Genomic DNA, 25,985 nt, shown 5'->3' on the forward strand with positions numbered 1-25,985 from the left:
TCTTCTTCTTTCCCTCCCTCTGCCTTGGGCCTTCTTTGCCCTCTCCTGCCTGTGACCAACTGCCCACCATCCATTCATCCACCCATCCATCCATCCATACACAAATAGTGTTTGCTAGGCACTAAGTTTGTTATGGGGGATGCAGGGCTGAATTATTGAGAAATTAATAGACAGTGGGAAAATGCTAAGAGAAATCGCTCTCAATAAGCTTCCATAGAAATGATAGCTAAGCTTCAGAGATATTTTAAATAGAGAAAACTTTCCTCTCCTCTACCCTTCCTTTCCTAAACCTCAGGTTGGAATTCTTATTCCTATTAACCTCCGTATTCTTTGTTCAAGTCTCTTTGTGCTTCTTCTTACTTCATTTTGTGTTATAGTTATTTAACTATCTACTGTCTCATTACTCTCTCAGAGCAGGAACTATTTTACGAATTTTTGCATTCCTCTCTGCTCTCGGCTTCAACCCTTGTACACAACAGTCCTCATTTTTTTGCTACTTGAATTAGCCACTCAAGAAAAGCTCTTTTACAATAAATCCTATTACAAGCTTTACTCTGTACTAGGATATTCAGTTTCTAACAGAGGACCTACCTATTTCAGGCAATATTCACTCACAATAATAACTCTTTAAAAACTGTACATTTCTCAAATTATTCTAAGGTTATAACCAGAAAGGTTTTTCTAATGAACTGTTATAAGAAAGAAGGAAAGTCATCAATTTTAAGTTTTTAAGGAAAAAACTACCTAATTTTAACAATATCATGATTTAATGGCTCTTTATCTCTTTTAGAGATAAGGCCTTTTCTACCAAGCAAAATGAATACAAACTCTCCCCTCCCCAAATTTTTATATAATATCAGGAGTTTACTGAGCCCCTGGAGTTCATTCTTACTTACCCTAAATTTCCACAGCCCTGGCCTAAGAGCACTTGAATTAGGCAGATAGGTATGCTTTGCCTTTCTGCATTTGAGTTCACCTCAATCTAGTCCCCATCCTCCATCCCACCAAAGGGTCTTCTCAAGGTAGGATTACTTCAGAAGTCAGTCAAGTTGCTCCTCATTTCTGCTTCCAGGCTGCCCCAGCCCTATGAGCAGCCTCTCAAGAATGTTCCAGGCCTGGAAACCCTCGAGGGTCTATGTTAGGGAGCCGTACCTCGGTAAGCTTTTCTAGAAAAGCCTTTTCTGGAAAGTAAGCTTTATCCAACTGGCCTGCTACCAATGGCATTCTTCTGGCTTGCTGAGCTGAAGCAATATCTCTCTTTCTAGGCATCGAAGGTGGCCAAAAAACAGTTGGTTTCAGGGAGCACTATGAGGAAATCTGGCTTTTGAAGGTTGCTAAGTAAACAAATGAGGCCAGACAGCACATTTTTGGTTACACCATTACCCCTAAAACAGAAGGCTACTTTAAAAAGTACATCTTGGTTATTACTCTATGAGACTATTGCCTATTATCTAAATAGGTAATTATATTTACAACTCAGAATGGTGTGCTTAAGTCTCACATTGACATCCATAAATTGGTACATTAAATTTTCAGTGTGCAAAGGGATGGGTGAGACTCACTTGTCTCAATGAATAGCATTATGAATGAACACTGCCCTGAACAACCCAAAATGAGTGTTCCAGGGTCTCTCTAGCGGTGAGTGTGGCTGGCAACCTCCACTCCCAGGTGCTCTTTGCAGAGTTGGGCAATGAAATTGCCTTTTGTCCAGAGCTGACCTAGAAGGGTACAATAAAAAGAAGATGGGCTTTCAGCAACAGACAAATCCCAGCTCCACCACTGACTAGCTATGTGACCTTGGGCAAGTGACCTAATTTTTCTGAGGCTGTTTTATTTGTAAATGATGATAATACCTACCTCATGGGGTGGTTCTGAGGATTACAATAAAAAAATAAATGTAAAACACTTAGCAAAGTAAAAAAAAAAAAAAAGAGAGAGAATGTGAGGTAGGCAGGAGTGTCTCAGGTAAGATGCAAGCTGTACCATTGACAGGGGAGGCGGGCCGGCCTGGTTGGCACCGGCTGTGTGACTGGCTGTAGCAGAAATTACTATGCATTGCCAACTTCTGAGTTCATTTGCACCCAGATTCAGCTCCTAGAGGTGCCAAAACATTGTAATTTACAAATAAATGTTAGTAAAAGTTTTGCCGACTTTCATAAATGCGGAAGAGAATCACAGATAAAGATTAATGTCCAAGACAAAGGTAGTGAATGGAAATATTATTCTACGTACTGCCTGGTTGGCTAATGGCGAGTCAGGTACAAAATACAGAGCAGTAGCGGAGCAGAGCTCCTGAAGGGGACAGCGCCAGGGCCGATGAGCAGATCAAGGGAAACAGTGATCCACATCCAGCACAATGTCTCACGCTTAACGAGTGACTGATAAACGCTGGGTGAGAGTCTGGTCAAAATCCCAGGCCAATCCTTGCGTTTCTATTGAAAAGCTGGTTGTCCTTATTGAAAGCTATACACTTTATAGAACTTACTCCTCAAAATAACTCCATAAGGTAAGTCTTTCTGAAAATGAGGAAATGGAAGTTAAGAGTGATACAGTGATTTACTTAATGCCACCTAGTGAGTAAGTAGAGGAACAGGCACTCACACAGGGCAGCCCTTACTCTCACTGTGCCTCTCTGTGCCCATGTGGACATGCAGAGAAATACTGGCCAGCTCTGAAATCTCTAAGCACTGGGACATCACAACAAGATGTTGCCTGCTCAGGACAAAACTCAAATCTAGTAGAAATCAATATATTAAAATGGGCACTCCCCCCGCCAAAAAACCCAAACAAGAGGACTGCTGTCTAATAGAGCTTTCTGTGGTGATGGGAATGTTTTATATCTGTCATCCAATAAGGTAAGCACCAGCCATACATGGCTACTGAGCACTAAAATGTGGCTACTGTGACTGAGGAGCTGAATTTTATTTTTTATTTAACTTTAGTTAATATAAAGTTAAATAGCCACATGAGGCTAGGGGCTACCATATTGGACAACACAGAATTAGACTACTTGATTTAAAAGAAACCCACAGGGCCATCCACTCTCATTTCACTAAATAGGGAAATTTCTTTTGCTCTATCCTTGACATGTTTATCCAGCCTTTCACTTCATATTTTTAATAACAAGAAGCTCTCACCTTACATGACATCTGATGCCTTTGATAGGACATCTTTCTGATCTAATAGCTCCATTCTTGGGTGTATGATATGGAGATGCAGTTAGGTTTTGGTGAAATAATAAACCCACTTATTATTCCTGGGAGTTATCTCTGGACTTGCCCTTTCTGCTCTTCTCACGCCTATGAACTTTTAGGTCTCCAAGGGTGGCCCTAGCTGCATCACCATTCTCTGAGTTCAGTGTTGTTGCCTCCATCCATAGAATCCAGGAGATCTCATCTTGCTGGCCTGCTGGTGAACCCACTATGCTGTGTAAACGTGAGGATACTTTCTCTCACCAGTAGTACTCAGTCTTCTGTCCAAATTTTTCCTCTAGGGCCCAGGCAGTCCTCCTGCATCCGGGGTTTGCAGTCTGGAGTCTGATGCCTCCTATGTCCTCTGAGTTGTCTGTCTCTGCTCTTTCTCATCCTCACACCATTGCTTGTCCTTACAAATCTACTCAGATTGTTGAATTGCTTATGCTCGGCCACCAGGCTAGACCTTATCTTCCATCTTTGGGAAACTTGATTATTTTAGGAAAAAAAAAAAGTTACATATAATCTTGTCAATGAGAGACTCAATCCTGTCCTCCATTTACTTAATCTCACTAGTTGGGTGATTGGCAACCCCATCTGTCTGTTCCATTCCCTAAACTGGTCTTTGGCCCTTTCCCACTTTTATCTAGTCACTTCTGGAGTTCAGTCTGGATCAAACAGGTGCTAAATAGATCTTGGTTGAATGAAAGACTTGTTGAGGATGGCAGTTCTATTAAACCACTGAACAGCATTTTTTATTCTGCACTCATGATCTAGATGATGCAAAGGGGCTACATATTATGATAATTGAGTGGCTTCTTTACTGATTGAAGCTAAGAAATACATTGTTACATTCTATTCATTCATTAATCTAATAAAACCTTCAAAAACATGAGATTAAATTGGCATGGTTTAATTTTAGTGAATTCTTTCATTTCTTGGTCATTTACAAGTCCCTGTTAAGTAAATAATTAACATTTTATTCTTATAAATGGCAATATTTTATAAAATATTGAACCAAGAGAAAGTGAAGTCTATGGAACATATTAAGACTGTATCCATTAAATTAACTTCATCTAGGTTTAAACAAAGGAGGGAGGCATTTAATAAGGGCTTGCTAGAACACAGAATGAGATACATTTACATGAGGAAAAATACAAAATAAGCTGAGAAACAGGATAATAAAGGCTATATTGACTTCCAAGTTTATAACTAAATATGGCACCTTTTATCCTGATAGATTTAAAAAGTCCAACTATTCTGTATGGTTATTTATCATCGAAATTTAGTTTAAACTCTATTACCGTTATCTAATAGCACTTTTTATACATTGGATATAGGCAGCCCCCTCTAAGCTGACACACATGAATGCTCTGTCCTGGATATTATATGACTCAATTCAGTTATACTTTTATAAGGTAATTAAGAAACATTTTAAAGGTAGACCTTTAGGGAAACATAGCTTTTCCTTCAGACTTGGAGTAATAATTTAAGAAATAGTAATATTGATGAACTTCCACAATATTTAGTTAACAATCTGGGTCATATGGTGCTCATGCACCAAGCATAATTCTGGCTCACAATATGCCTGAGAGATAACTATCGCATCTCTCAAAAGGACAAAATTTAGAGGAATTTGATTTGATTTAGAGGAATTGTTTTTGGGGATTCCTAATTTTCTTCCTTATCATTTCAGTGAAATTACTTTATTCAGAAGCAAACATCCTCTAGTTAATACAAGCAAAGGACAGTAAATGGGAAGACAGCATTTATTTGGATATAACCTTGTAGTATTTTAACAATGTAACTACAATCAGGTTGGCATTCTCAAGGGGTCAGTGTTATTGCTTCTCATTGAAACAAATAAAGAAGCAAAAGTAGCCTTGAGCAATGGTTCTTTCATAGGTTGAGATATGATTTTCCAGTTTCATAAAATAATATTGTTCTACTACACTTTAACATTTTATATAACTGACTTTGCAAATGAATCTCATATATAACTTGCTTTCTAACATGGCCACTCTCTAAACTAAACTTAGGTTCACATAAGCATGGATATAAAATCTGATTTTTATCCATACTTAATAATTTTTAAAAATTGTTATTAAAATAAATTTTCATCAAGAAACATTCCTTCAGGAAAAGATCAAAGAAATATTTACAAAGCAGAGGCAACATGATATGGTGGAAAGTGAACAGATTTGGAATTGGACTGATCAGGATTTAAATCTCTATTCTGTCACTTAATAGCAGTATGATCTTGATCAAATTAATTACTTCCATTTTGTATAAAAAGAGGGTATGGGCAGCATTTAGCAACTTTCAGAAATAAGGACAATATATGTTTAGGCATAGAATTTTCTCAATAAATTATAGTTCTATTTCTCCCTTTCCTACTCGTTCTTCTTCATTTTCTTCTTACTGCCATTATTCATTATCACAGGAGAGGGCATCCAGCAGGTGATGGAATGAGATGTTCGGTGTGGTGCTGTGGAAAGAACGCTAGACTGGAGATCAAAGGGCCTGTGTGTTCTTAGAAAAGCGAATCTCTTTCTCTGGGTCACAGTTATGGGAGACGGTATGGAGATGATGAAAGAACTGACTGTTAAAGCCAAGAAATGATTTTACAGTGTGAGTCAATCAGAAACTCTGGGCGCCCATGTTCAGTTGTTGTCATTCCACAAAAGAGAGGGCACCAGGACTGCAGCCTGGGAGAGCTGCACATTGAACTTACCAACGTTGGTGGGATTGTTACTGAACATTTTTTCGACTTTATCAGGGTTTTCTGATTTGTCTGATTTATCAAGAGTGGGCTTATCAAGAGTCGATACAGACTATCCAGGCCACCATCATTAAACTCTTTCTTTGACAGCTTAGACCTGCTTAATGGAGACGGCATAGGCAATAGTTTTCAAATTGGGCTTTGGGGACCTCCCTTCAGGAAAACTTGGATAAAGGGCAGGGAATGGGGAGAAGAGGATGTTTGCATTTGAATCATCCTACTCTTGCTTCAATATGAATAGTTTGTTTTAAATTGTAGATGAACAAGAAATTCCACGATTAGAAAGGGGGTTGGAGTGTTAGGAGTAGGTGGTAAAGGGCTGTAGAAGTACAAATTAGTAGTTGATAGATGGCCACAGGGATGGGGAGCATGGCATAGGGAATGCAGTTAGCATTAATGTAATGGCTAGATGGAAAACCATAGGAGAGAAGAAGTGATTAGGGGGATAAAATACATAAATGTCTAACCAATGTACTCTATACTTGAAACTGAGAGAAGAAGTGAATAGGGGGATAAAATACATAAATGTCTAACCAATGTGCTCTATACTTGAAACTAATAATAAAATAAAATTTTTAAAAAGTATAAAAAGTACTCGGCTAACTGACCTTTGAATCCTTTCTAATACCTTCTTATATCGACTACGTGTTCACTGGGAGTTCACAAAGAAGAAAGGCGTAACAAGATGCACTCTCTAGAAACTACAGTAGACTAAGCCACAACCAAACTAGACCTAGCACCTAGAATGGGAAAAGCAGGAAGTGGGCAGGAGGTAGGATTTTTGAGCATTCAGAACACCCAGATAAATGAATGCCTTGTGCTCCATGACTGAGGAATGCTCACAGATGGGGTAAGAGGAAGACTTCCTACGGTCCTTGCTTCTGCACGACTCCACAACTGAGGAACCATGGGAATGCCAGGGAATCTTTCCAGGCCTTAGTTTCCTTACCTACAAACTTATGATTTGGGGATGGTCTCCCATTCCAACTTATATTATAAAGCATCTACCTAGAAAGTAAGGGGAAAGAAAGAGAAGAGGGAAAAAGGAAAAGGAGAAAGTACTGCTTAGCATAGTTCTTTTTTGCTCAATACGCAGGGAATGGGAGGTGGAAGTAGCGGGGAATATTACAGGTTTCACATATCTGATTTCTAAGTTTGATTTCAGTAAGATCAGTGAAGGGTGATACTAAGGTCTTGCTTAGCATGTGTCCAGTCTTCTGGGGAGTTCCATAATAGCAATCTGGGAGATTTGGTGGTGTCGATGATGGGTGGGGCAGAGGAGACAAAGAGAAGGCAGGCGGGACAGTAAAACCTCTCTGTAAGCAAGCAGTTTTGAGAAAAGAGTTTCAAAATTGCTATTATGGAACAGCTACAGGAATTGGTTATCTAGATTTACCAACAAAATCTAATAAATCACAGTTGGCATTGGGATTTTTTTTTTTTTTTAAAGCAGCATGGAAGTAAAAACATGAATTTTTAAAGAAGCATGAAAGCTCATCTGAGACATTTTTGATTGATTGTTTAGTTAATGAGATCATCTGGAATGAAATAAAATGTTTCTTTTTCTGTGCAGTGATTGCATAAATCAAACATGGCAAAGTGACCTACACAACAATTTTTGGCCTATGGATCTGATTTTTCATAAGCCTCACCACACACACCTCACAAAGAGTTCCTGTTTCTGGTGAGTTAGTTTCACCTTCTTTGTGAAAGCCTTTGAGAGAAGGCAGCAAGCAGGAAAATCAGCTATTTATAGGTGTTTTTGACTAAAAGTGTCTGCTCAGCGTGCCATGGAATACTTCCAAGAGGTGGGAGAACAGGAAACTATCTAAAGTCAACGAGAAGGCTGGAGGAGTGTTATGGGGGAAAGATTTTTACATGGGAGTCATTTTCAGAAACCTCAGCATTCATTTGCAAACAAATGAAAGTTACTTACACTGACACCCCCTGAGTTATGGAAAAGCCTGTTAAACATCCACTAGTTATTAAGAAGAGAAGAAATAAAGTCCCCCCCTTTAAGAGAATTTAAAGGAAAAGTCCTGTAAGAGTGTCTCTCTGTACCTATTTACTGCTGGAGGGGCCGCCAGTCAGACGGATGCCCATAGCACAACCTGGGCTAGCAGGTGGCCTTCTAAGTGTGGGCTGCATGCCCTGGGTGATCTAACAGGAGTCTCACTGTACCCACAGGAGGATCTTCATCTTTACTCACTTGTACTTTTATCACAAAAATGGCAAATCATTTGTTCAAGTTTTCATAATTAAGAATCATAATTTGATTAAATTGTAGTTCATTCTTCCCATGAATTCTGATGGGTTTTGTTTTTGTCATTTTGGTGGCAATAGGGAAGCAGATGAGATAGGGAGTCTTTAGACTACCAGAAGGAGATGGCTGCCTGAGAAAGTCTGAGCTATCCATACTCCTGTGGAGAAGAGAGGTCCTGAGAGAGAAGTGGCTTCAATGTTCCTTTGCTTTGTTTGAATTTCTACAGCTTTATAAGTATAATGTACCTAGCTTCGCAGAGTGGAGGAGACTAATCACGGACTTTGGGCAAGAGTGAAGAGGAGTGATGGACAAGGGCCTATTTTTATTTGCTAGCAATGGCGGAAGAACTCCCACATATGAAAGTTGCCATGGTGGAAACACTCCTCAGAGAACCTGGATGAGCCAATAAAGGAAGCGATGAAGAGTAGACACAGTCGCCTTGTAGATAAGCCCTATAACTGTTGCTATTAATGAAACTTGTCTTGTTGACTTACCAAAGCTGCTTGCAATAAGGCAGCAGAGTCTTGACAGAACTTAAAGTACAAAACAAAAGAAAGTTTTATCTGAAGAAACAAAAGCTTGAAGAGGCCGGAGAATCATGTTCCATCAACAAATATCAAGGTGTGGGAAAACCTGAGCCACTGATACTGAGCTATCAAAAGAACTATCCTTTGTAATTGTTTTACCTGTAGACAAAAGCTTTATGTGTTTAGTTGGCACATGGGACAAAGAAGCCTTAAATCTACACTGCGATGAAGACCTATCGTCATCAGACAGTGTGAGAGGACTTTTTTTTTACCACAATATCAGATGTGTTCATCCTAACCCTGGTTTAATAAAAATTAGATCAAGCAAAACATAAATAAAAGGTGATGTGGTACATGAAACACATGAAGAGGCAGTGAAGCATGTTAACCTCCAAGGATTTGTAAACTAAAAACATTATTTCACATTATTTTTCAACAATTTCTGAAATTTGAAATTAAATTTTTTTCTAAGAGCCGAACAAACACAAGGCTTGTATCATTATGCTTATTTTGCAGATATAGAAATGGAAGTTCTAAGTAGAGGGAGCCCAAAGTCATGTCAGAAGTCAGCAGCAATATTGAAGCTGGCAGAGCTCCTGAAGCCCGAGTTTTCATCTGTTAGGCTCTACTGCCCCCTTCAGTAAATAAAATGATAAATTTAGTCTGAAAGTTCCCTAGAATTGGGTTAAAATACGCCTCTTAGATTGATCTCTGTTTTGGAATCACCCCAGATCTACAGAATCATAATGCCTGGGATTGATGCCAGAAATACTCATTTTATAGACACTCTCAAGCTGATTCTTATGTACACAAAGTTAAGGAATCATTGCTCTAATATTCAATGATTCAAACAAGGCAGGGAATACTGTTAAACTTTAGCAAATGAAAAAAAAAAAAATCCCAGTTTTTAGAGGTAGTGCTATACATTCCTACATTTAAAAGACCAGATAATCAGATGAGGTCTTTCCTTGGCCTCATTGTTTCCTTGGTGAATAATTAAATAAAATAATTAAAATAAACAAATAATAAAATAAATTAAAAAACAGTAAAAATAAGAAATTGGTCAAAAGTAACTGAAAAAGCGAAATGATCTGCCTCTCCTTACACTACATTCTCTCTTTTGCCTCTGTTAATTATATAATAGTAATTCATTCATTTTTTTTTAATATCTTTACCTTTTAGCTACAGAGAGGACTGAGTTAAAGGAGAATAAATGATTCATTGAAAAAATTAAAGCACCCCCTCCAACTGTGGTTTCAGTCAAAGAATTTATAAAAATGCTTATTCATTTACAAAAATAAAGTAAAAAATTTTTCCCTGTGCCATAATGGCATTTACTAAATGGCATTTACTAGAGTGGAAGGCTTGTGTGGAATGAGGCAAGATGGTCTTAAGAAGATAAATAAGCTCTAGATGTGAAGTTGCACATGCATTTTTATTTTTATCCAATGAGAAAAGCTATGAGTTCAAAATTCCAGATGAGTAATACAAATCATAATGAGATCATGGATGTCATTAATAGTAACTTGGTTTTAACTGAAAAGGCCAATTATTTTTTTTCTTTTCTTTCTTTCTTTCTCTTTTCTTTCTTTCTTTCTTTTTTTTAGACAAGGCAACCTTTGGTTGACTTCACAGGTTACAAGGACCTTGTCAGCTTACAATCCTTTATTTTTTATTTTTTTATGCCTATAGCACCTGGTCTTCCTAGGTGGTCTCCCATCCAAGTACTAACCAGGACTGACCCTGCTTATCTTCCGAAATCAAACGGGATTGGGCTTGTTCAGGGTGGCATGGCTGTAGCCAAACCATATGAAGTTTTTAATTTTACCACTTAGATCTATAAAGCTAGAATTTCCCCATGATTCAGCTCCACATTGATAAACACAAGAATCTACCAAGAGAGACTGCTACCTTTGAACCTGAAATGAAAATGGTGGAAAACCTAATCTAATCGCCAAATCAAAACCAGCTTGGTAATACAGCATGTATTTTTTAGCGGCTCCTTTAAAATCTCAAACAAAAATCCAATGAGTTTTACCATTCACAAATCACTATTGTATAAAGTCATGCAAAGCCATGATCTCAAATGGACCAGAGATTATAAATGGATCTTTCTCCACAGAATGGCAAATGATTATCTTGAGTTACTGTATTTAATTTTTAGCCAAGCAAACTGCTATCTAAGGAGAATGGGGAAAGGAGAAATAAAGTCCACTAGCCACTGAGAGACCCACGGCTAATTTTTCTCTTTTATTCTGTGCTTACCAATGTTATGCCTTCCATTAGTAGATTGGACTCTGGGTGATCAGAAAGCATCTATTATGAAACCTTTGATTGTGGCTAACCAAACACTTTTGGTGTTGCTGAAAAAGTCTTTAGAATAATATATTGTAGACCAAGAATAATAAAGTTTCTTTAAGAACTTCCAAGAAGAATTTCTTATTTCTTTTTTATTTCCTTTTCTTTTTGATCTTCCTTTTACTACCACTGAGTCTTTCTGGATCCCTGCTTTCTCATAGTGTTTTGTCAATTGTCTCCTCTACCACTCTCCATTAGTTGGAAATGGGCAATTGAGAACCAGGGAGAGAATTAAAGGATTCTGCTGCTGATCACTGAATTTACATTCAGAGTTAGCATCAGGCAGGAGTAACCTCAGTTTTCTATCAATGAAGAGGGATATCCCTACTAAGATCAGTGAAAAATAGGGAAAAGACTGTGCAAGCCAAATAGGAAATACATTCAAGAATCTTGACATTCCTTCCTGGAATATTAAGGCAATTTAAATTAAAAATAAAGAAAAGCATCAATCAATGTGGTTGATGTGGTTTTAGAAAAGGCAATAAGGAAACATTGCAGTTACCAAAGTCACTAGCAGAATTTCTCAGCACTGCTATACATTTCACATAAAGTAGTTTAACCAATTCAGTATAATTTAAATTGTTCTACAACAAGAGGAAAGAAAATCTCAGCCAGGGGAGAAAAACCCCACTGGGCAAAGACTGAAATAATCTTGAAGAAAATTTTGACAAATAGTTGTACCTGCATTGAAAACAAAATCCTGTTTTTATGCTTATTATAAATGATTTTTTTAGTAATCTTTTGTGGAGTCTTACTTAACTGATAGACCAAAAAAACAAAAAACAAAAGAAAAAAAAAAAAAAGAAAAGAAACCCAACCATCCCAAAATTTTAATTTTTGCAAAGAAACAGTAAACATTCAGGATTCTTGTCATAGAAAATGATCACATTTCAGTCACATAATGTCCTCTAAGAGCACCTACTACCTTAGATCATCTGTGTCAATTAAAGATTTTATGAAGCCCCTGTGGGGACAAAGATTTGTAGGTATCCGATGTCGAACCTGTTTTCTTATCATCTGTACACAAATCAGTTAGCTGTTTCAGTCTTTCTAGCCATAGTTTAGAGAATAAAATAACAAAACTAACCTCCCTCTCCCCCCAAAATCCACCCAAACCAACAATACACTATCACCAAATACAAAGTAATAAAAGGGTTGTACCCAAACCTGGTCAGTCCGTCCATTTCTTGAAACTTGCACACAAACTGAAGAAACCCACTCAGCTTTAAAAAGGTCGATCATTTTGCTCTCCTAAAATTTCATCTCTGTGAGTGCTTTCTTTCTCGGGTCTGTCTTGCTCTCTCTCTCTCTCTCTCTTTCTCTCTCTCTCTCTCCCCCCCCCGTGTCTCTCTCTACTTCTACCGGAGAGCGTTTTGTTTCCCTTTTCCTGTTTCTGCTGCTGAATGAATGCAAAATACATAATTTGAAGGGATTTTGTTTTCTAGGTGAACAGTTGGAAATCTAAAATCTTGCTCTTCTGAATGGCTTTATATGCCAGGCACTCAACACATAACATTTACATAAAGAGGCACATACAGAACCAAGAATCTTGCTTTTTAAAGCAAAAACAAAACCACAACAAAACCTCCTTTTACTCCTTTCATCTCATGCCTATTTTATTTACTTAACTATTAGCACTTACCCTGAGATGTGCCATAAATGTTCTATTCCAAATGTATAAAAGCCAACCACATCTCCACTGAGAATTAAACAGTTTTAATGTCTTCAAATCCATGTCCCTGCTCCAAACCCCAATACAGTCACTGGCAGCAGTACAACAGTTCCACACAGCAGACATCTGATTCTTGACATTTAAAAATAACAATATTGGGGGGAAAAAAGAGTCTTTTTTTTAAATTAACTACAAACAACCTGTGAGAGAACATTTATCAACAATTGACTATATTAATTGGAACTTGCAATGATTTCAAGCTGTAGTATTTTATTTCTAAATCAATGTCAGGTGGAGACCAAATATCTACAGACCTCTCCTTTTCTATATTATTGTGGCAATGGCCAATGTTAAATTAATTCTAAGTGATAATTCTACAAAGGGAGAATCAGAACTTTGCTACTATTTAGATTCTATTATTGGTGACAATGAATTTAACCTTTGTTCAGTCTTGAATCAAATTAGGGACCTATCGGTCATCTCATTGCTTGTCTAAGATTGGTCATTTGAGGTCAAGTGAACACATGCATTTGCTACAGAATAAAACAGGTAATAAAATGAAAAGAAAAACCCATACTTATTTCTATTTCTGAAGCACATTAGTGATTCCAACCAATCTGGGATCAAGTCTTAGCTTTTCTACTTACTCCCTATACATTCCTGGGCAAATGATTTAATTGTTTGTGCTTCAGTTTTGTCATCTATAAGCTGGAGTAAATAGTAATACTTACTTTACAAAGTTGTTTGGGTACTAAATGAGATACTCTACGGTTTCTGGCATGTAATACATATTTGATACATACTGCTTCCCCTCTCTGCTTTATGTTTGAAAGGGGTAGAGATTGGGCTTGGTAAAGGGAAAGAATCCAGGCTTTGCAGGTAGATGAATCAGTTTCGACTCACCATGTTGCCATGTACTAGCTGTTTGTCCTTGGGCAAGTTACTTAACTTAATTTACTAAATCTCAGTTTCTTCAACTGTAAAATACCTCCTAGAGTTTTAAAGAGCAAATTAGATAACATTGAAAGGACAATCACTTTTGGTAGGCATTTATTAAGTGAGAGCTACAGGCTCTTGAAAATTGCTCTAATTAGTACTCCATATATGTAACTTAGTAGTTTAAAGATGTGGACTGAGATCACAAGCCTTTAGAACAAGCATCTCATTTTGTAGCAGAGGAAGGAGACAAAGAGAGTTAAAATGATGATTTCAAGCCAAACAGGAAATAGAATACAGAATCTCTTATTTAAAGTTTAATGCTTTGTCCACTAAACTCTGACATTGAAGTTGAACACATATGTAAATATAATTTTAATATTGGTTGGTAATTAAAGCGATATAACTAAAAAAAAAAAAAACCCTCTTTCTATTTCTCCAAATTTGCTTCTAAGGATGAGCTTATAAATGAAATGATCCCATGGGAGCTTGCAGGGGCGGGCTACAACTATCTTTCTGAGAGGCGCTTCCACAGATGGCAGGTTCTCTCTTTCCTATTGAGCAAGAAGGGAGCTGAAGAGAACGTTCAGTTCTCAGGAGTTTCCCCCTTCGCTGCCTCCCTTGTGAATGTGCAGCTCCCTCTCCCCTTTCTTTAGAGGGACTCTTCGACCTCAGCACTGGTTGAGAGTAACACACTGTTCTACGTTTAGTTTATTCACTATATACTATCTCCCCACATCGAAATATAGAATATTTTTTTCAGTTTGAAAACCTTGCACAGAATAGGAGCTCAATAAATATCAACATTTGTTAAGAAAGGTATAATTTTGAGCTCAGTTTATATTTAAGGAGTTGGTTTTGGGTTATTTCCCGATATAGGATAAAAAGTATTAATTTGTTTTCAATCTTCAATAACTTTAGAATTAAAAACAGAGGTGCTTTGAGTATCAAAGTCAGATAAGTTATTACTTGCAGGAGGAATGTAGGAAAATGGGATTGAGGAAGGTACATGTATGATTCGTTGTAATTAATGTTTCATTTCTCTAGTTGTATGATATATAAATGAGTTTTTTTCTTTATATCTTTCCGTAAGTTTCAATATTTCATTTTAAAAACTGGCTTAAAATAAGGTAACTAATTTGAAAAGGAAATTTCCAATAATGCTACTTTAATAAATTCCACACTTAAATCTTTAAGCTTCATTCTCATTTACTGAAGAACTTTAATAATATGTTTACTTTAAATATTTTTTTCTCCTTGCTCATCATTTTCATGCCCTTGATTCCTGGGTTGTAATGGGGTGTATAAAAAAGAGCTATTTTGCGTCAAATAGATCTAAATCTAAATCTCAGTTCTACAACTTACTGGTCACATGGCTTTAAATCACTTAATATTTCTAAGTTTTGGTTTCATTTCTCGTAAAAATAGAGTATTATTATATCTAGCTTTCAGGATTATTATGAGGATTAAAGGTGATAACAAATGTGAAAATGTCTGCTATAGCATCCAGTACATAGTAGATTTTTAATTAATCAGTTTCCTTCTTTCTTTCCTTATCCTTCCACTTTTCACCATTACTTGAGCTTTTTACTTCATAAAGGTATAAAAAGGAAGGAGAAATAAATTTAAGGTAGGAAGAATGTAGGTAATTATGCAAGCATTTCGTTAGCAACAAAGGCTGACCTCAGATCCATGTAGAGTACCCTTTTTTAATCTGGTATTTTTTTATCTAATCTTATCACTACTTATTAAAGTCCAGGCGTTTTTTTTTTAATTTGTTCTGTTTTTGCCACTAGTCATAGAATCTTAATAGACCAAATATTCTATTCTAGAGCTTCTGTCTCATTACCCAGTCTTTCTTCATGACAGATATTCTTATCAAAATACTTTATTCTTAGTGGTGGATGAGATTTACGTGCTTAAGGAATTTCTAAAGCTTTCAGTTGTAACCCTTATAATGGTCATTTCTATAAATTAAGTGACTTGAGTTCTAGTCCACCTCTGCCATCAAACTTTTACCTTTCTTTGACTTTACTTTTTTATATGCTAAATGAGGAGTGTGGATTAATTAATACCTTTAGCTTTCAAATTCTGTTAATAGTTCTTGATGACTTAATTAATGCATGTAGCAACCTTATAGTAAATTGGGCAATACCACTTTCAGTGGGAAATATTGCATGTAATTGTGTGTTGTTTGTGAAAACTATCCACACATTGGTGGCTTCTTCTGAACTTTGGAGATGGGCTCTGGCACTGTCCTCGCCCATTGACTGCCAGCCTAGAATATTCTCAGGGTTTGGTGGAGGCACTTCCAGGGAGCCAGTTTTGTCAGGAGGAATTCAAAGAGAGCGAAAGATAAACTTCTCAATGGAAGGGTTCCCGCCCGCCCCCAACCCACCCAGCATTTCTTTTTAAGATGAGAGTGGGAAATGATTATGTCATGCTTTCATAGTACAGTACTTTTTTTTTTTTTTTTTGTAAGATGGGGATAGCAGGAGAAGACAGAGAAAAAACACTGAAAAGGAAGAATATCAGGGTAATTTTTTATAAAGGATTGTATCTTGGGGAAAATGACAATACTAGAGGGAAGATGTAGGGAAGAAAAAGACTTTTCCCTTAAGTAGATTAGAGGGCAGTAGGGAAAACAAGGAGACTGTGGTAGGGGAGGAGCGGCCTGCTTTGGTTCTGCATGTGTGTGGGATTTACACACTGACACACTATATTTTATTGTGTGGATGCTTCCCCCTTCTTTTCCTTCTCTTCTCTGTTGTCCTGGGTCTCTGCAGCTGTGCTTGTCAGGTCCTCGACTTGGCTTGATCTCTATCTTCTCAGGGCTCAAGGCATTCCCTGCACTCTGGGGGAGTAGGGGCTTTGGGTGGGAGTGTGGTTAGTGTTGGTGTTGGTGTGACAATAGCAATGGTGAAGCTGTAGATTGATTTTCTCAAACTAATAACTTCAGGTAGAATTTTACAACTTAAAAAAAGTCAAAAACGAAAAAAGAACTCTGGATAGATCTAATTAAAATCTTTCCAAAATTCCGAATGTCATTGTTGGCTTTTTAAAAAGGTGGATTTATTTTAAAATTCTGTGTAGACTCCCCTTTCCTCTCCTCTCTATCCTATGATCCCTCAGACAAAAGAACACAAAACACTCTTTGCCTCGCCTTTATGTAGGCGTGCTTTTCAAAGTACTTTTAATATCTAGTATCTCAGGATAACTAGATGAAATTGGTAGTAGGTTTGTTTCCTGATAGAAACGCTTAGCCATAGACCTGTTAAACAATTTGCTCAAGTTCATGTAGACAATTCATAGTAGAGTCAACATTAGAACTCGGAGAAGATACCACATGATTAGCAGGTACAATTTCTAAAACATCCATCACCCAACATAAATGGTACCTGAAGATACTGGCAGGAACGTTCTTGTTGACACGACTCAGACTTCACCATGGCCTGATCCATGTTAACTGAGGCTTTCTGGTACACCTCCCGGGCTCGGCTCACTGTCAGAGTGGAGGACCAGGCGCTTTTCTTCAGGAGAGGAGCATCCAGGTTGACGGGCAGGTTGGCACAGGTGGAGCACTTAACATCGTTGTTACTTCGGGAGGCCTTGACCGCCTGCTCGCTGATGGTATTGTAGGTCTCCATGAAGTACTGCGAGGCCGAGCGGTCAGGGCACCTGCCCATGGTCATCACTCCCGAGGGGGCGTGGTAGATGCACATGTCGCCGTCTAGGTTGTCGTCGGAGCTCCACCAGCCAGGGGAGGTGTTGGGCCGGGCCTTGGGCTCAGCGCGCCGCTCCTTGCTTTTGCTTCGCTTGCCATACCTCATGGTCTGTGTCTCATCCGGGCTGGCTTTGCCCCCATTGACACTGCCCTTGGATGGCCCCTCCAGTGAGTGCGACTTGGTGAAGAGCTTTTGGACAGAGTGGACCAGATGGCGAATGCGGCCCGGGCTGTCACTGCGGTGCTCCATGGCCGTGCGCTTGTACTGCAGCGTGTGATAGCCATCCCGGTTGAGTGGCAGCTGCCTCTCAAACTGGTCCAGGAGGTTGGGGGGGATGCGATTAACCTTGGTGGCCAGGGTGCGGGGCACTAGGGCGCACTCGTCCTTCAGCTCCTGCTGTGAGTTGTAGTGCCTGCGCGGGAAGGTGCTGCTGGCTAGTGGGTCGCTGAAGGGGCCCACACACTCGGCCTGGAACGAGTTACGCTGAGTGTAGTAAGGGTGGTCCGCAGGGTGGTGCTCCACCGGGCTCAGCAGGTATGGCTTGCGGTCCGAGTGGTGCGACAGAGAGTCACAGGCGGAATCACAGGTGACTCCGTGGTGATGGCTGCGGCTGCCTGATAACCCTTTCATAGCTGACGGAGTGCAACTGAGGGGGTCATGGACACCCCGGGGTTAGGTTCCAGGCCCGTCTCCTGCAAAGACCTGGAGGAATGAACAAGAGGAGGAAAATGGTTAACACGTCCCTTTATAAATATTGTTCTCTTTTGCTGTGCTGTCTGCTACTGTGTTTGTTTTCTGGTGGAACTCATCACTGTCCCTAAGAGCACCTTTACTGCATTGTTGGAAAAACTTTGCCACCTCTGTAGGGTGGAAAAGCCAACTCCAGTCAGTAATGGGGAGATGGTCTGGGTGAAAGCCGGTAAATCTGAAAAATAAAACTATAAAAATGTTAAAGTGTTTTAAAATTATTCGAAAGAGACTCACCTCTCTGTCCATGATTTTAATAACTGATTGCATTTTTCCCTTGCTTTTCTGGTTTTATCCTTAATTGTATGTTAATCATAAAGCTAGCATACCAGAAGGACTCGGTTTCTCTGGAATACCTTTGCTGATTCCCCTTTGCAGAGAGATCTAGTTCCACTCTGTACTTCCCCTTCATCTGTCTCTCCACTCCAAAATTGTCTGGTGATTTCCAGGGTAGTTTCAGTTCCTTGCAGACCAGCCTACCTGTTAGTCACCTGTATATCCCCCTCCCTAGCACTGGCCAATCATGTAGACATACAGTTAACACTCCATAAATGTGAGTGAGACAAAGCAAAACAAAACAAGAGGCTACTTGTACTTTGTCCTTGTGACTTGAGGATGTATCTATCTTCTGTCACATGCTTTCTCGCTAGAATTCTGTGGTAACAATTACAGCACCCAAGCAATCCCACCACGGTAATCAGAGTTGAAAAGAGTAATGGTGTGGCAAACATATCAAAGCTTTAGAGAAAATCTGCCCCTGTATTTCTGTCATCAGAGGGTCAAAAGCCTCCCTTCAACAAACCGAGAGCAGATGAAGAACAAACAGATGAAATCACCAGCTTGAGTTCACTGGTCTGAATATCATGATATCTACTCTTCTTGGTTTAAAGGTTTCTGGTTAAATATTCACAAATGATGGCAAGATGGCCAAAGGAAATGCCCTTGAAATGTCTCTGAGGACATGAAGCACCTAGGCCTGAGGGTCAGCTCAGCCTCGGAGAGAAGCACCTCCTGCAGATCCACCCATGGGAACGCATTTTATTCTGAACCCAGGTCTCCTCAGGCTTTAGTAACAGTAGGCAGAGTATTTTCCTCTTCTAACAGAGTGCGTTCTTCAGTAGCTGACCCAGAGTTCTTACTGACAATCTAATTTTTTAAAGCTTCCCACAATACAATAATTGCCATATGACAAATTTTCCTGAGAGTAGATCTTAAAAGCTATCATCACAAGAAAAAAATTTTAACTATAGATGTTAAATAGACTTATAATAACAATCATTTCATAATACAGTTGACTCTTGAACAACATGGGTTTAAACTGCATGGGTCCACTTATACGTGGATATTTTTCAATAAATACAGTTGGCCTTTTGTATCCACGGGTTTCAAATCTGTGGATTCAACCAACTGTGGATGGAAAATAGTATTTTTGCATATTCCCAACTACAGTTTCCTAATCTTGGATGCCCAATGGTGGATTGAAAATATTGTTTTCAATCCACAGTTGGGTTGAAACTGCAGATGCAAAGTGCCAACTGTAATTAGGTTTTTGGGGAGTCAAAAGTTATATGTGGATTTCTGATTGTACGAGGGTCCACATTCCTAACCCCACGCATTAAGGGTCAACTGTATAACAAACATTCAATCAGTATGTCACACACATGAAACTAATATAATCTTATATGTCAATTATATCTCAAAAAAGAGAGTTGTCCTGAAAAGCCAGTGTGACTTTCCAAAATATCAAAAATGTCATTTAAGATATTCAGAGAGGGAGAGATAAATGATTTAATTAAAAACAACAACAATAGCAACAAAATAAAACACACATGTAGCCTAATGAAGAAAAACATGGACTTTTGAAAGATCAGGTCCTGTCTATTCCATAAGATGTACTGTATGTACTGTATGGAACTCCGAAAATCTCAGTGCTTAAGAAGCTCCTTTCTTCCTTCTAGTTTCTCAGTTTCTGCTCAAAAAATTAATTGCTCAAAAAAACTGATGGGAGGTTTTAATTACCAGACTCTTTCAAAATTAGTCTACTAAATTATGATCTCCTTGAGGGTAGGGACTATGTTTTACTCATCCAGTGCCCAGAAAAGTGCTTGGCTAATGGTGGGATCTTGATAAAATATTTATTGAATAAATTAATAGATTAATGAAAAAATTCCCAAAGTGGTCTGTGCTGTGATTCAGGTCATGGCTGTTGAGTAGAAAGATGATTGTGTGACAAGGGAAGGGCCAGAGCCAAAGAAGGAAGAGACCATCTCAAAGGCATTCCAGGGACCAGTGGTTTTCAAAGTGAGGCAAGAGACAGGTGGGTGAGTGCTCCTTCTGCCACCACCTGTTAACCCTCAACTTTCGACTCTCTGCAATCAACCAAAAAATATCCCACCTCTCAGTTCTTGTTCACTATGGCTTTAAAATTATGTTTTGGTACCTTCCTAAGTTCAGTTCTGTCAGACAACATATCCTGGTTTGGGGCTTGGAAATTTTGACTATATTGGCTACCATGAGAAGAGCTCTGAGTATGAGATGCACCTGGTTTAAATATCCCACCTCTCAGTTCTTGTTCACTATGGCTTTAAAATTATGTTTTGGTACCTTCCTAAGTTCAGTTCTGTCAGACAACATATCTTGGTTTGGGGCTTGGAAATTTTGACTATATTGGCTATGAGAAGAGCTCTGAGTATGAGATGCACCTGGTTTTTATAAAATTCCCACACCTGGAGCAGAAGCATTGCTGTACAGATGATGACCAAAGCAAGAATGATCCAGCACTGTAAAGGAAATTCTCAGGGTAGGTAATTTATTACATCCAAGGAAAAAAATAAACAAACCATAAATTAGAAGATGCTGACAAGGGGAAAATAGTCTTGCAAAGCTGGCAAGTCCTTATTTCATTTTGATTTCTGTGCATGTCTTTATTTAGAGCTGCCGTTCTTGATTTTTCTTTATTTGCAGAAAGAAGAGCCACGTGAAAGGCTTCACTCTCACTCAATGAGGTGTGACAGACAATCATGATTTGCTTTAGAAAGAACAATGTAGGGGAACCCTGCTCGGGAGAACAGAGAGCACTGTGCTCTGGTTTGGGGAAACATCAGGAAGAAGAACTCTCTGCAAATATTTTCAGGGTCAAGTGGCCTTTATGGCTTCCTTTCATGCATCCTGCCTATGGTTAAATTATAATAGTCAACTAAAGAGAAAGAAAAGATTCCCTTACTGAAGAGTATAAAGTGGTCCCAGAACAATGACTGTTTTCCAGTCTCCCTAGATGTGCATAGGTGACTAATTCTGGATAATGGAATATAATTGGAAATGGCGTGTGCGATTTCTGGAAAATGTCTCTAAAATGAAGGTTATACCCTTTTTTAGCCCTTCCCTGGCTGGACTGCAGACCTGAGGGCTGGCTGAGCAGTGATCTTGTACAGGAGCTGGAAGTTACAGTTAGAGGATGAAAACAGCACAAGATAGAAGGACCTGGCCACAGTGGAGGACCATTTCATCCCTGGATGTGTCCCTCTGCATCTTATTTATGTGGGAAGAAACAGACCTTTATCTTAGTCTATGCCACTGTTATTTTGTTTTCTGAATGCTTAATCTGAACCTAATCCTAAGCGAGATGGGTAGTCGGGTCCAAATCCTGAAGATTGTAAGCTATCTTAGTAAATACGACTTTACCTTGCAGGTGGTGGTGCTCCATGAGAGCAATTTAAGCAAGATAGTGACACAGTCATACTTGTACTAAATATTTCTCTGCTTGTAGCTAGAGACTAGGTTTAGGAGTGAGGAGAGGGAAGAAGATCTAAATGAAGCAATTATTTCATATTTGGGCAGTTCATGAGTGCAGACCAAAAGAGAGGGAGGAGGACCCCTATAAAAGGATGAGAATGTCCTGGCCATCTGGGGCCATGCCCCGCCCCTCCATTTCAGGCATCCTTGCTTACACATGTGTGTTTCTTCCACAGTTTAAACACACATGGCACTAGACAGAACAAAATTCTATGTCATATGGATGTAGATTTTTTACCAGCAATTTTTCCTCTATTAATAATAAATCCCAATTCCATGGAGGTTGAGAATGAAGAACTATATGAATATACAACTTATGATTTTAAATTTAAAAATTTTAAATAAGGAAATGGTTCTTATTAATACTTTACTAAAAAACAAAGCTATTCCACTTTATCGTAAAAGTAAACAGAAAACTTAACAGGGGTGAGAGTGTGAGTTAACACTGGCCAAAGGCCCACTTTTCAGATATTTCTGATCTTCTGAATTTTAGCTGCAAAAGATAGCTAAATGCCATTTTCTTTTACTTTTTAAAGCTTCCCTATTGAAGATTTCATGTACTGTATACTTAAAATTATACAAATACCATTAGAACACCTTTGAATAGCACAGTCTGAAATACATCAGTTATATTACTCAAGATACAATGCTAAGCCATTTTATATATACATAATGTATTCTGGCTTTTCATTAACATTAATTGCTATCCTAATTATCTGCAGTTTGATTTTGTTTGTAAATACCTGCTCCAATAAATAAGCCCTTTTGAAGCATTTCCCTTTCCAAGGTGGTATTGTACAAAAAACAAAACAGAACAACAACCGAAACCTCCTTCAATCTGGTCACAGTAGGTGGCACAATTACAATTGCCTTTGTCTTCAAACAAAGCTTTAAAAAAGTTTTATTTCTGTTTTTGAGTCTAAAAAGATGGAGGATGGTGTGCCTTGAGAAACAGTGTCATCATCATTAATACTGGTATGAACCTATTGCTGGTTGAGTGAAATATCATAGGACTTAGGAAGAATTTTTATGTAGAGATAATCAAGGCAATACATTCTAAAACCTCATTATATTATTTTGGTTTGACACACATGGGCAGGTGACTGTGCTGACTATATGTGACCTTGGATATGCTCTTCCCGTAGTATTATTCTTGTTCGGATTTCTAGGAGAGGGTCTGATTATTTCAGCTACACGTTCAGATCCATTCCCCTGGAAGTTGCTAAGAGAATGTGGTTGTCTTGACTGGCCATGGCTAACAGCTGTTGAGAGGGAACTGTGGGCAAGGGGACACCCTTACTTATGGGTATAAAAGAGGCATTTGCATAATTTTCATAGAGAAGAGTGAAAAACATCAGTCTAATAAAAAAAAAAGTTATAGAAAACATGCATGCAAGCCATTGACTAATCTAGGAGAAATAGGAATGAGGCTAGAATAATATCATTAATGGGATATAAAGACAGCCATGATGGAATATGGAAAAATGCAAGCACAATGACAATCAGGATAATACAATAATACAACTTGAAAAGAAGCAGTAAAAATAGCCTTTGATGAAAACTGAGTTATTTTTTATCTACATCTCTCATAACTAGCTGAATAGTCTTATGAACATGTTCTGGCACATTCTGGACAACTTGCTTCACAGTCAGACTATAGTTTTTTTGTTTTCTTTTGTTTTTGCTTTTTTAACTGAAGCAAAAGTTTTCTCTCATAAATTCCCTTCTTTTAAAAGCTGTTGTTTTTCTTACCAAATTTGCTGTACAAATCTACTTTACTGAGTGCTATAGTGAGCCCCTTTTGTGGTAGTTGTTTACCTGACACCTGCTTTTGGGAAATTTCTTCCCTACCCACAAGAACATTGAAGGTGATCATCATATCCTCTGAGCTTATTGAACTGGATTTGAAGACCTAACTCAGGAGCATCCATGCAGAGGCTTAGCTGAGTTAATCAGATACTGGTTCCCAGAAATTTAAATAAAAAATTTCCTAGAGTTGCTGAACCCTGGTGCACTTATCTGCGAGGTCAAGTACAGGAAGGGTCAGTGTTGGCACCATAAGAAGCCAGAGCTATTTGAAACTATGGGGCAGCAGTAACAAGGGCCCAGCAGAGTATGCGTGAAGAGAGAGAGCAGTAAACACACAGGGAGAAGCAGGTCCAGGTGCCATGTAGCCCCATGGAAAGAAAGAGAGAAGTTGTTCAAGAATCTTTTAGGTCTAGTCAGGCCCAGCTCCTTGCCCAGAGTAGCTGAGACTCTGTGGTCATCTGTGGCAGAATCATGGTGGGCCCAAAAAACATACCCATCCAAATAAAGGGAACCCCATGCCCAGCTGGGGCAACTGCAAGCATAACAGAACCACCATCTAAGTGCTCATTGTCCCAGAGGAGCCAAATATGAGTCAGTCTCAGGAGCAGCCCCATCAGAATTGTCTTTTACCAGATTAAGTATTTATTGACTCCAAAAAGCTAGTCACACTTTAATTTAACATTCACTCTATCAAAACTATCATCGGTGCTTATATGCTTGAGAGAGAGGTGATCAGATAGCACACAGGGAGTGAGGAGAGGGACATTATCTGCAGCTAGCTATTCCAGTGCCCTGTGGAGTATTTTTCCACAGGTCAGTTCAGCCTTACGTGGCTCTAGCAGTGGCTGCTGTTGATGAGAATTAGACTTGCAATTCCTCAAACACCACTCCTTCCTTTTCTTCCATCTTGACATACTTTTTAAAGTGTCCTATTCTTACTGTTCACCTATCTAGCAATTAGACTCCTTTATAGATTTTTTTTTTTTTTTACATTTTGGAACCAGCCTTTTATTCTCCTCTTGATTTCTACATCCAATCTTACATTTTAAACACATCCTTCTCTACAAAACTCTTTGAAAACACTTGTGCTGTGATAGAGAAGAAAATGTGATGACATTCATTGTCCCTAGATTAAAAAGCATTTAGTTTTGACAGACAAGGATGTTTCCCTGTAAGACAGTAGTCAATATATTCTCTAAATGTACTGGACATAAATTCAAATCAAATTAATACATATGAATTTAATTTAACATTTATTTATTGCATAACTATTGCTTGCATGCACTGGGTACTATAAAAAGAATTAAGGATTCTTACTATTCATCTTCAACTTTAAATTGCTCAAGTTTTCTTGGCTTCCACTGCTCTTGGATAGCATTCATGATCATTTCTTCTGTTCTCTGGCTCCTCAACTCTTCCCTCTTCTCCACTTCCTTCAGCCCCTTGGGTCTCACTTATAAGCGTAGGAGACACAGCACAAACATTCTTTGTTATCACCCTCAGCTTCCTATTTTGTGATCCTTCTGTCTCATCTATTCTGAACAATGTAAAATCAAAGACAGATGCCATCTCCTTCTATCCTTTCACATGGGGGCTATCGAGTGTCACTGGGGATAAGACTGGTGCCATGACAAATTCCCAGTGTTCACCGTCAGCTCCACTCCCAAAGCTGATTAGAAATAGCATCGTGGGTTCTCCTGCTTCTGTTCAAGCTATTGCAAGCTCTTGGCTCTACTCATTATTTCTCATTTGGACTTGGTTAGAAAAACAAAGGCAGTAACCAATAAATACTAAGTGAATAAAAAAGGAATGGTCCTTCTGCCTGTAGGAACTATAATAATTACAAGCATTTTTGAGCATCTATATACCAGACACGTGTTGACTACTTTAAATGCATTATCTCGTTTCATCCTCAAACAATATATGCTAGGGACTATTCTCTGGCTAAAAAACAGACTATTAAAGATTAAATAACTTACCTGAGATCATACAGTTAGTAAATTTTGAGCCTAGCATACTCTTAACCACTATCCCCTCTAACTCTCTCTCTCTCTCTCTCTCCTCGTCTCTCTCACACACACACCCTCTGCAGTATTTTCCATAATACTAATAGTATGGTTTGTAGTATGATCTTTGTTATCTGATTGTGCCATTTTTTACCTTTAAATTCTCCCCAGACTCAC

The 25,985-nt window shown here is 38.6% G+C and overlaps 1 protein-coding gene and 1 pseudogene across 15 annotated transcripts in view; both read right to left on the reverse strand.

The window, feature by feature from the left end:
• Window positions 1-25,985, reverse strand: part of DLGAP1 (DLG associated protein 1) — a 798,454-nt gene that overhangs the window by 286,669 nt on the left and 485,800 nt on the right. For 13 of the 15 annotated variants that reach the window (XM_025038576.1, XM_025038573.1, XM_025038572.1 and 10 more), the window contains one exon: window positions 17,128-18,156. In XM_025038576.1, the coding sequence (XP_024894344.1) occupies window positions 17,128-18,084 (957 nt within the window). In that variant the 5' untranslated portion in view covers window positions 18,085-18,156. Of the gene's footprint in view, window positions 1-12,282; window positions 14,095-17,127; window positions 18,157-25,985 lie in introns of those variants that run through there. The other 2 variants (XM_006920065.2, XM_015595679.2) reach the window with 2 other exon arrangements.
• On the reverse strand, window positions 10,447-10,565 carry LOC112469373 (annotated as a pseudogene).

This window comes from Pteropus alecto, unplaced genomic scaffold (assembly GCF_000325575.1).
Source record: "Pteropus alecto unplaced genomic scaffold, ASM32557v1 scaffold146, whole genome shotgun sequence".
In the NCBI taxonomy this organism is placed as follows: Eukaryota; Metazoa; Chordata; class Mammalia; order Chiroptera; family Pteropodidae; genus Pteropus; species Pteropus alecto.